Source organism: Schistocerca americana, chromosome 1 (genome assembly GCF_021461395.2).
Source record: "Schistocerca americana isolate TAMUIC-IGC-003095 chromosome 1, iqSchAmer2.1, whole genome shotgun sequence".
Lineage (NCBI taxonomy): Eukaryota > Metazoa > Arthropoda > Insecta > Orthoptera > Acrididae > Schistocerca > Schistocerca americana.
The window spans coordinates 482,119,514-482,131,688 of NC_060119.1; the positions used below are offsets into that span (position 1 = coordinate 482,119,514).

At 45.5% G+C, this 12,175-nt stretch overlaps 1 protein-coding gene across 1 annotated transcript in view; it reads left to right on the forward strand.

Moving 5' to 3' along the window:
• Positions 1 to 4,911: 4,911 nt before the first annotated feature.
• LOC124624097 (probable cytochrome P450 304a1) overlaps positions 4,912 to 12,175 on the forward strand; it is a 148,741-nt gene continuing 141,477 nt past the window's right edge. Inside the window, exon 1 of the mRNA XM_047149085.1 lies at positions 4,912 to 5,032. Within this exon, the coding sequence (XP_047005041.1) occupies positions 4,936 to 5,032 (97 nt within the window). The 5' untranslated portion in view covers positions 4,912 to 4,935. The remainder of the gene's footprint in view (positions 5,033 to 12,175) is intronic.

The window sequence follows — 12,175 nt, forward strand, 5'->3', positions numbered from 1 at the left end:
TGTAGTCCTGTGGAACGGCTTGCCATGCCATTTCCACCTGGCGCCTCAGTTGTACCAGCGTTCGTGCTGGACGTGCAGACCGCGTGAGACGACGCTTCATCCAGTCCCAAACATGCTCAATGGGGGACAGATCCGGAGATCTTGCTGGCCAGGGTAGTTGACTTACATCTTCTAGAGCACGTTGGGTGGCACGGGATAATGCGGACGTGCATTGTCCTGTTGGAACAGCAAGTTCCCTTGCCGGTCTAGGAATGGTAGAACGATGGGTTCGATGACGATTTGGATGTACCGTGCACTATTCAGTGTCCCCTCGACGATCACCAGTGGTGTACGGCCAGTGTAGGAGATCGCTCCCCACACCATGATGCCGGGTGTTGGCCCTGTGTGCCTCGTTCGTATGCAGTCCTGATTGTGGCGCTCACCTGCACGGCGCCAAACACGCATACGACCATCATTGGCACCAAGGCAGAAGCGACTCTCATCGCTGAAGACGACACGTCTCCATTCGTCCCTCCATTCACGCCTGTCGCGACACCACTGGAGGCGGGCTGCACGATGTTGGGGCGTGAGCGGAAGACGGCCTAACGGTGTGCGGAACCGTAGCCCAGCTTCATGGAGACGGTTGCGAATGGTCCTCGCCGATACCCCAGGAGCAACAGTGTCCCTAATTTGCTGGGAAGTGGCGGTGCGGTCCCCTATGGCACTGCGTAGGATCCTACGGTCTTGGCGTGCATCCATGCGTCGCTGCAGTCCGGTCCCAGGTCGACGTGCACCTTCCGCCGACCACTGGCGACAACATCGATGTACTGTGGAGACCTCACGCCCCACGTGTTGAGCAATTCGGCGGTACGTCCACCCGGCCTCCCGCATGCCCACTATACGCCCTCGCTCAAAGTCCGTCAACTGCACATACGGTTCACGTCCACGCTGTCGCGGCATGCTACCAGTGTTAAAGACTGCGATGGAGCTCCGTATGCCACGGCAAACTGGCTGACACTGACGGCGGCGGTGCACAAATGCTGCGCAGCTAGCGCCATTCGACGGCCAACACCGCGGTTCCTGGTGTGTCCGCTGTGCCGTGCGTGTGATCATTGCTTGTACAGCCCTCTCGCAATGTCTGGAGCAAGTATGGTGGGTCTGACACACCGGTGTCAATGTGTTCTTTTTTCCATTTCCAGGAGTATATATATATATATATATATATATATATATATATATATATATATATATATATATATATATACGTCTTAGATGTTGCCGACCGCAGCGCCGCCACAAGAGGTACGGATTTCGTGTCCACTGCTGAAGCACGCTGTGCACACTCCCTTGCTCTAGTCTCCATGATCTCAACCGCTTCGTTCGCGGGCGCTTTCTGTCTTTCTCTCAGAATCCTTCAAAAAATCCCAAAAATGAAGCCCCTTCAGAAAACCCTTTCCATCTACCTTTCCACTAAATTTGGGGGGAAAACCCCTAAGCTGGCAACACTAGATTTTCCCTGCTCTTTCATACAGTGAAACAGGAAGGCCATTCTTGACGAGCTTCACTATCCAGAGCAGGATTTTTATGGAGCTACTGATGAGTTGTTTCGTAGCGTTGCTTTAAATTGGCAGTTTTAACAACAACAACAGTACTGTTGCATATGAGGCAGACTGGAACTATCAGACAACGAAAACAATATTATTCAGTCCATTCAATCCGACGCAAAAGAAACATAAAAAGATTCGATGTAGCCTCTCCCCGGTGTTATTCAATCTGTATATTGAGCAACAAGTAAAGGAAACAAAAGAAAAATTCGGAGCAGGTATGAAAATCCATGGAGAAGAAATAAAAACTTTGAGGTTCACCGATGACATTGTAATTCTATCAGAGACAGCAAAGGACTTGGAAGAGCAGTTGAACGGAATGGACAGTCAGGTTGGTACCCCAGCGCTGACCGGGACGTCTCTAGAAACGTATTCACTGGCCGTCTGCCCTCAATTCGAAGCGGGTCTCATCACTGAAGCAATTCTTCTCCAGTCGACGAGATTCCGCGCTGAATGTGGCCGATACCACTGCAGACGAGCTTGCTAGTGTGCAGAGGTCAATGGTAATAGACGCAACGGACGCCGCGAGCTCAGAGACCTTTCTGTGAGCCGCCAATTAATGGCCCTTGTGCTCACTGAGGCACAGGTTGCACTTAGGATGGATGATAATGATAAATCCAGGGCTCTGAGTGTCTCTCTAACAATTTCTCGGTGTTCACGTTCTGTAGTCTCTCTAGGTGTACCGTTTCCTTGTTGATGTTGTGTTCGGCCTCGGTTTACCCATTCTTGTCAACATCTTCGAACAATGTCATCGCTCCTATTCATATGTCGAGAGATTGGCCGATTGTTCCAACAGGCTTCTTTAAGCCCAACTACCCGTCCTCTCTCAAACGCTGACACCTGCGTATATTGTTCACGCGCCTTTCTACAAGGTAGAGTTACCGTCCAACCGAGTGCACGGACTGAATGGTATCGACAAGTCCCCTGTTTAATGTCCCTGCCAGCTGCGCGATGCGACTGCGTTACAGCGTCATCCATTGACCAAAAATGAAGCCTACAGAACACCTCTGAGATGTTTTGGAACGCCGACTTCGTGCCAGGCCTCACCGGCCGACATCGATACCTCTCCTCAGTGTATCACTCCGTGATGAACGGGCTGCCATTCCCCAAGAAACCTTCCAGCACCTGATTTAACGTATACCTGCGAGAGTGGAAACTGTCATCAAGGCTGAGGGTGGGCCAACACCATGTTGAATTCCTGCATTACCGATAGAGGGTGCCACGAACTTGTCATTTTCAGCCAGGTGTCCGGACACTTTTGTTCACATAGTGTATGTTTATATGAACTTTCTTCTTTAGTTTTACTTGTAGAATAACATATTAAAATATTTCCATATCTTCGTGAATCACTCTGTATGTTTATTAGTTTCAGAAATATAGACGTGCCAAATAGGATGACCTTTTTTTTCCAATACCAACAGCTCAGTTATTGAATCAATACCAGAAATAAGAATAGCTTCCGCAAAGATTTCAAGTCTCCTGCTTCGGTTCAGAAAGGTGTCCACTATTCAGCAACACACATTTTCAAAACATCGCAGAATCCATAAAAATTTTAATTATAGAGTTCGGTTCGAGAAGAGTCTAAAGGATTTACTGGTGGCCAACTCCTACTCCGTTGATGAATTTCTTAGCAGAACTGAAAATAAGTGCTATAAAACTGTTTTTATTTTACTTTTTTATCTGATGATGTGTGGCTACAATAGCTTAAGAATTATCATTTGCAGCGAAGTGTACTAAACGCTTAATATTTGGTGACAAGTTTTATATCCACACTCACAAGAGCAATTTCATTTGGGTTGTGCGGAATGTACATTAGCATATCTTTTCATATTTTGTAAATATTTATTGTGTATTCTTGTTTTCTGACGTACTCCACATCCCAGAGGATCTCCTGACTATTGGTCTCCGTAAGTACATTTAATCTAATCTATCTTTGTTTGATCCAGGTACTCAGGGGGTAATGAGAGCGCATATTCTGCCTTATAGTTGGGAGAAGGGAGTGGTAATTTCACCACTGTCATATAGTGCTGTCACCAAACGTGTTCATTTTTGCACCTCCTCATTTGCAATGGTAGATATGACACACTTGGAAGTAACAAACTGTTACGAATGTGCAGCATGGATACATTCATGTTCACATCTGATGCTCATTTGTAGAACTGAGAACGAAATTAAATTAAGCCATTGAAAGTCATTTACCGTTCGATTTCAAAGATTGTTAGTAGCTGGAATAGGCAAGAAATCTGCCGGTCCCCCCGTCGGAGGTTCGAGTCCTCCGTCGGGCATGGGTGCGCGCGTCGTCCTTTGCGTAAGTTAGGCTGGTTCAAATGGCTCTGAGCACTATGGGACTCAACTGCTGAGGTCATTAGTCCCCTAGAACTTAGAACTAGTTAAACCTAACTAACCTAAGGACATCACAAACATCCATGCCCGAGGCAGGATTCGAACCTGCGACCGTAGCGGTCTTGCGGTTCCAGACTGCAGCGCCTTTAACCGCACGGCCACTTCGGCCGGCCTTAAGTTAGGTTAAGTTAGATTGAGTAGAGTGTAAGCTTAGGGACCGATTACCTCAGCAGTTTGGTCCCTTAAGACCTTACCACAAATTTCCGAATTCCAAAAAGTCTGTCGATGAGAACTATAGTAGCCTATGAGTCAAGAAAAGACAGATAATAAAAACAATCACTTTCACAGTTCAGTACTTAATGTCGATTCGTCGGTATATCCTACATTCATTTTAATGATATATGTACATCGATATAATTACGAAAAATTTGGATGTTTCTGTTTATCGATATTTTTTGCGCATTCGTTCTGCAATGTGTAAAGTATATGGCAGCAAAGCTGTGAAGCGGACAAATCACAGCGCTTCGCGCCTGATGAAGTCACGCAGTAGACATGGCCTTGAAATACACATTTCGTTGACAACCACTTAAGTGTTGTACTGAGTGAAAACTGTGTGGCGATTATTAGCGTTCGTACGCTTGACTTGCTACGGTCGTTGTCTTCCGTTTCGTCCAGTATGGACGCTTGTTCACAGGTACAAGCGAATGGTAATGAAATAGCTGAATCGTATGCGAATACTAGTTCGTCTGTGTTCCCCCCCCCCCCCCCCCCCCCCATTTGCTCTGGTGCAAAGAAGGCATAAGGTTCTTTTGATCCAAACACACGACGCGCTATCAGAATGCGTCTTAGTACTCCCAGTTATGAAGAATATCCTATCAGGGAACGCAGCCGCTGTGTTCTTGCTGCTGGTGGGGACAGCTAGAAGTGGTGGAGGGGGAACTCATTCGAGAGTTCTACAGTGCCTTGGGCACAGCCAGAACCGCTCGCGCTCCGCCGCTGAACGATCGCCATGGCTCTGGTAGGCATACTGCTGGCAGCCCTGGCCGTGGGCCTGCTGCTGTATCAGCTGTTCGTCACTTTCTCCAGGCCTGACAACTTCCCACCAGGTGGGTACCCGCTACCTGAGTATAAACACAGTGTAACATAACAGTCGATACACTCACTGCTGTAAAAGTTAGGGTTTGACAGCTGGAGCGACACTAGCGCTCCAAGCGGCGAGAAAGGAGAACTTCAGATGCGTCGTGAGCATAATATTTGTTTTTCATCCCTTTCCTACGTGATTTACGAAATATTTGAATTATTTTTTGATCTCCAAGAGTTTGTGTAATATCAGAAGACACAGATGTTTCTCAAAATGATTCTAAAGTAAGCGCAAGTAGGGATATAAATCATGAATCCAGTGGCAAGTTGCAACACATTCGTGAAGAAACACTTGTGACGCTGGATAGAACTGTTGCTTACCGCGTTGACATCAACGGAATATAAACACATAGATTCAAACATTAGAAGCACAGACATCTCTAAATCCTTACTGCATCGCATGTTCCAGATTTCTGGCTGCAGGAAAACAAAATGAACGGTTTCAAAACCAGTGCAAGGAACGGTGGTGGTTCTCCATCTACATCTCAGCCTTCATGACTACTCTGCAATTTACACTTGAGGGTGCATGGAACCGCTTTCAGACTGTTCCTCTGCCGTTCCACTCTCGAATATCACGCGAAAAAAATGAACCCCTAAATGTTTCAGTGCGGGTTATAATTTCTGTTATGTTATCACGATGGTAATTTCTCCCTAAGTAGATTGGAGTAAGCAAAATGCTGAGGAGAAAGTTAGTGATCGTAATTTCGTGGAAAGATCTCGCCGCACCAAAAAAACTCCTTTTCAGTTATCGTCACTCCGACTCGCAAATCTTATCCATGACACTCTCTCATCAATTTTGTGACAAATGCCTGGTGTAGAAATATGAAACCGTAATTTGGTTGCAAAAATTACACGTTTGTTGTTTGAAATTGATAAACAATATTTTATTCAAAATAGTCTCCATTGCTGTTTATACATATCTCCCATCTCTCCGCCAGGCTATGAATGACACGCCAAAAAAAAAAAAAAAAAAAAAAAAAATCTTTTGAAGCGAATCAGTTAGCGAGCGCATATCGAAACGCGTCGTTCTTCGTTGGATATTCTCTATCTCCTCTATCCTACGTTATAGGGATCCCAGATAGATGAAAACATCTCAAGAATCGGGCGAACAAGCGCCTTATAAGCCACTTCTTTCGTGGATGAGTTACATTTCCTTAAGATTTTTGCGATAAATCTGAGTCTTGTGTCTGCTTTTCCCACTATCTGTTTTATATGACCATTCCACTTAAGGTCGCTCTGGATAATTACGCCTCGATATTTTACGGCAGACGCTGTCTCCAGCTGTTTGTCATCAACACTGTAGCTGTACAATAGTGGATTTCTTTTCCTGTGTAAGCGCAGGGTCCACTGCCAGAGTCTGCACCATTCATCAATTCTCTGCAGGTCATTCTGCAAACTCTTACTATCTTCTGGCGTTGCTACTTTGGTATAAACAACTGCATTATCTGCGAATAGCCTTAAAGAGCATCCGACGCCTTCTGCTAGACCATTTATACATTGTGAACAGCGACGGTCCTATCACACTTCTCTGTGGTACTCCGGATATTACCTTTACATCTGTCGATTTAATTCCGTTAAGAGGCACGTGTTGAGTTCTGTCTACAAGAAAGCCTTGAATCCAATCTCAGGTCTGCTCCGATACACGGTCAGCTCGTATTTTTTTTATTAAACGGCAATGTGGGACGGTGTCAAATGCCTTACTGAAGTCAAGGAACACGGCATCAGTCTGAGCGCCGTTGTCCACTGCGCTGTGGATCTCATGGAGGAACAGAGCAAGCTGAGTTTCGCAGGATCTCTTTTCGCGGAATCCTTGTTGATTTTTATAGAGGAGATGTTCATTTTCCAAGAACGTCATAATTCTTGAGCATAAAACATGTTCCATAATCCACAACAGATCGACGTCAACGATATAGGTCTATAATTGTGTGGATCTGTCTTACGGCCTTTCTTAAAACCGGGAATTACCTGCGCTTTTTTTCCAGTCGTTAGGTACCTTTCGTTGCTCGAGCAATCTACGATACATCACTGCTAGAAGGGTAGCAAGCTCTTTCGCATGATCTTTATAGAATCTTATAGGTATCTCATCTGGTCCTGAAGCCTTTCCACTACTAAGCGATTGTAGCTGCTTTTCATTTTCGCAATCGATTATCTCAATATCTACCATTTCGACGTTCGCACGACGATTGAAAGGAGGGACAGTGTTACGATCTTCCGCGGTGAAACAACTTCGGAAGGCCGAATTCAGTATTTCGGCCTTCTCTCTGTTGTCTTCCGTTTCGGTGCCGGCGTGGTCGCTGAGAGAATGAATAGATGATTTTGACGCACTTACTGAATTTACATACAACCAAAATCTCTTATGGTTTTTCTCGGGTCGGTTGACAACGTCTTACTTTCAAAATCGTTGAACGCTTCTCTCATTGCTCTCCTTACGCTCATTTTCGCTTCGCGATGCTTTTGCTTGTCAGCTACGTTTTTACTTCTCCTGAATCTGTCAATCAGAAAAGGACTATAGTCAGAAATAAGTAAACAATCCATAATCACGTACAAATCAATCGAATGTTCTTTTCTAGCTAAAACCTAGCGGATGATGCAGGCAATAGGAATCTACAATCCCGCTGTATTTCTGTCCTCATAAACCAGAGTTCCACGTCAATAAAGTCTTCTACAGCAATATTATCTGATCAAAAGTATCCACACAGCTACTCTTTTATGACGGTTTGAACTCTGCTGGGGTCACTTTAAATTAGGTGTCTGAATGTATGTGGAAGAATAGCTGGCCATTCTCCCTTAAGAGCCGAAACCAGAGACGGTAGCGGTGTTGGACGCTGGGGTGTGCTGCCAAGTCAATGCTCTAAATCATCCCGAAGGCGTTCTGTTAGGTTCAGTTTTGGAATCCATTTCAGGCATATTATTGTCCAACAGTTACTGTCCCCGAAGTGCTCCTCTACTGTATGCACTACATAATGCTGTAAAATGTGTTCAGATCATTCTGCATTTAGCGTCTTTTTTTTTTAAGTCCAGTAAGGGGACCACATCCTAATTGCGGAAACACACCCCCATACAGTAACATCAGCTCCCCCGTACTTCACTATTGGCACTGCGCTTCATAGCAGGTCACGTTCTCCAGGCATTCGCCAAACGCAAACACTTCAATCAGATTGCCACACGGTATAACGCGATTCATCACTCCAAATAACTAGTTTCCCGTCATCCAATGACCCCTAGCATTGAGTACATAAAAATGTCTTACGAGCAGCATCTCCACCATCGTACCCCAGTCGTTTTGTTGGCTGGACTGCTGGTAGCCCTTTGTAACTCACGAGTGATTCATTCTACTGATTTCATGTGATTTTTTCAACCGTTCTCCGCGTTGCTTGATGGTCTCTGTTTGTCAGTAGGCCTACATGTGGACTGCCTGGTCTTTTTTAGCTGGGGTTGTTCCTTCGCGTTTTCACTTCGCAAACACATTATCAGCAGTCAACATGGACTAATTTAGAAGTGTTAAAATGCCCCTGATGGATTTGTTACTCATGTGACATGCGGGCATGCAGTGTCTAGTACACGTTCGAAGGCACTGGCCTCTCTTGACCAACCCATTCTAGTGTTGCTGCATGTCTGATGACAACACAATACTCCTCGCCTCCTTAAATACTGGCGGCAGTTGCGTAACAAAGGTTTGACGCCATGGATTTTCTCCGTCTTCGATAACCAGCACGCTACATAACACTCTGTGTTAAAGCAGGAGAATAGCAGCGCTAAAACCGTTCAATTTTCTGTCCTGTTTTAGTATAATCATAAAAATAATCGCAGGTGAACGATCTTTTGGTCTCAGTGTCTCTAGGAAAAGAATTCTGAGGCTTGTACCAACCTCTATTTAGTCCGCGGCTCGTGGTTTAGTGGTGCCGGCACGGTAGCTCAGCTTGGTTTAGTTACCCTCAGTAATAAAAACAACTCAGTGAATGGACCAACGATGAATGTCAACAAGCTTCATGGGACGTCCGCCCCGAACAAATACAACGATCAATAACGGACAAAAATGAATTTTAAAAAAAGTGGCTACCGTTGCTATCTCTGGATCACGGGATCCCGGGTTAGATTCCTGGCCAGCTTGGGTATTTTCTCTGCCCGGGGACTGGGTGTTTATGTTGTCCTCATCATTCCATCATCATCCGTGAAAGTGGCTAGATTGGACTGTGTACAGGTTGGGAATTTGTACAGGCGCTGGTGACTGTGCAGTTGAGCGCCCCACAAAGGAAACATCACCATCACTCTCTGTTGACAAAATGTAGTTTAGTTTCTTCAGTCAGTTTACCTTGAAATTATCCTCTATCGTCGGCCGGAGTGGCCGAGCGGTTAAAGGCGCTACAGTCTGGAACCGCACGACCGCTGCGGTCGCAGGTTCGAATCCTGCCTCGGGCATGGATGTGTGTGATGTCCTTAGGTTAGTTAGGTTTAAGTAGTTCTAAGTTCTAGGGGACTTATGACCACAGCAGTTGAGTCCCGTAGTGCTCCGAGCCATTTGAACCATTTTTGAATCCTCTATCAGTGCTGGAAGGCAGATTTTACTGATTATCTAGAAGTTGGGAAGAACAAGAACAATTGTTCGTGGTGAATTGGCGTCTGTTGCTGGTGCCCCGTTTTCAAATTGTGCATCACCAGACTTTACGCCCGATTCACTTTCGCAGCTGGTTGCGCGTCCTCTATGAATTTTCAAACTGTCAGACTCCCACGTTTCGTTTTTTTCAGCTGTATTTCTTCCAGTTCCAACTTTTAAATCGTCAATCTCCAGTGTAACTTGCATTACTAATTTTAGTACATATCCGTTCTGGGCGTGTAGGTGATTTGTGGAATATTACATCTGTCGTCATTCTTTTCAACTTTTTGTCTCGAGAGGCATTTAACTCTCTCTTTTGAGCCGTACTAAACGGGACCTATTTCTAAACATTGTGGTTTTATCTTAATGCAAGCGTTTAAGAGCAGTTCATATAAGGAAAACCACAATTGAGTTTTCCGTTAACGCAAATACAGCTTAGCTGAAGTCGAAGTAAAATGCATTACGCATTTAACTTGTGTACACAACTGTGGCGACCGAGTAACTTTCTATTAACAGTTTACTTGCACTGTAACACTGTGTCCGTCACAAACATAACAAAAAACTTAAGAGACAGCTTTTACTTGTCAACGCCAATGGAAGAAATACACAATGACGAAGGTAGCGAATTCCACAGCGTTACCCGGCGAGTGCTTGTGAAGAAAAATAGCGCTGGTGGAATCTGCACTGCGCGGAGTGGTGGCCAGCAGATGCTGTACCATTTTTGTTAGCAAGAAAGGGTCCGAAACGTTTGCTGGTACACTCCTGTTCGCTTCTCCATAATGAGCATCCACGGCGAAATTGATTATAAGAAGATATTTTTAAATAAATCGTTAAAGTCAGTTAGCCCCCACCCCAAAATACGAGGCTCCCTTAGTACAATGCCCTCAATCCTCTCCCCCCCCCCCCCCCCTCGCCGCTCCCGTGCGGGGTCTGCGGCGCCGCTAGTTACGCCTCTGAGCGGCGTGTCAGCCTCTCGTGACATCTAATGGTCAGTACCGCTTTGCATAGGGTTGTCTGTATACTTTTGATCACACAGCGCTCATACATCCTCTGCTAAGAACTCTACCCTGCGTAGTGGAGATTACTTCATATGCGTCCATTGCCAGCGGCTGTAGGCGCTTCAGTCTGGAACCGCGCGACCGCTACGGTCGTAGGTTCGAATCCTGCCTCAGGCATGGATGTGTGTGATGTCCTTAGGTTAGTTAGGTTTAAGTAGTTCTAAGTTCTAGGGGACCGATGTAAGTCCCATAGTGCTCAGAGCCATTTGAACCATTTTTTTTTGTCCATTGCCATTCGCTTGATCAGCAAATGGAAAAAGTGCCTAAACGCCTCTGTACGCCTCCTAACACCTCTTATTCTCATAAGCCCTAAGCGAGGTACTTGGCATTCTATGTTGTCACACTTTTTCGAATATCGATACTGTACACTTATCCAGCGCGTTTTTGTGACAACAAATTCGCTTTTGGTTCCAAAGATTTCCATTTATGTACCCCAAGCATTTCCGTTAGACTTCCGTACGGGCTATGCCATGGCGGTATAATAAGGGGAGTTGATGCTGCAGACGTACACTGTACGTTGCTTTGATACCGGCGCCACCGTGTTAGTAGCCCCTAAACGGCAGCAAACTAATGTATACAGTTGCTTCTTGTTGTTAATTTCTGTAGTGTCCTTGCAACAGGTATTTTAAATAGTGAATATTATACTGCTTTCGTGAATACCTCTGTGTCAGGGAGCCATTTCCAGACTTTTTCAGGTCTTAAAGGCATATTTAATCCAGTAATTCGACGCATTTGGCCTCGGTAACGTAAATTCCGTTTTGGTACCGGTTACACGTTTCGAATAACTAAGAGGGGAAGTATGTCACGCGAAAATGTTGCTTTCGCAATCCAGCATTTTCCTTAATACGGAATGAGGAAATTGATGTCCCGTCTATATCCACTTCCCGAAAATGTTGAGAACGTAATATTTTGCTATGTATGGACGGTTTGCAGTATTTCTTTCCCACAGCGTTCAGCCGGAGCGCTCTTCGAGTTGAATAGCAGGAAATCTTAAGTCAAATTACAGAAATAAAATCACTACAGCAAAAGCAACGAGCGCAGCTAATACTCATGTATATAAAAGAAAATATCGCTTGAATGAGTCCACTTACGAACGAAACGTGATTCTTCTTCTTCTTGTGCTAGTGCCTTGTCCCACGTTTTCGCAGGGGCAGCATGGTTAGAACGGATTTGGCAAGGTTAATTTTAAAGGGTGGCCAGATGTCCTTCCTGCCACCACCCCGTATCCCCCAGGATGGAATTAGTGTACCCCAGCTGTCTGTATGTAGTGTAATCTATGGAATAGAGCGAACGTGTTCAGATGTCTGTGAGTCGTGTAACTGATGCAGAACGTGAGGACCAGTCCGGTATTCACCTAGTGGGATGTAGAAAACCGCTTAAAAGCCACATCCAGGCTGGCCAGCACACTGACCGACGTCCGTATTCCGTTGGGCGGATTCAATCCGGGACCGGCGCGC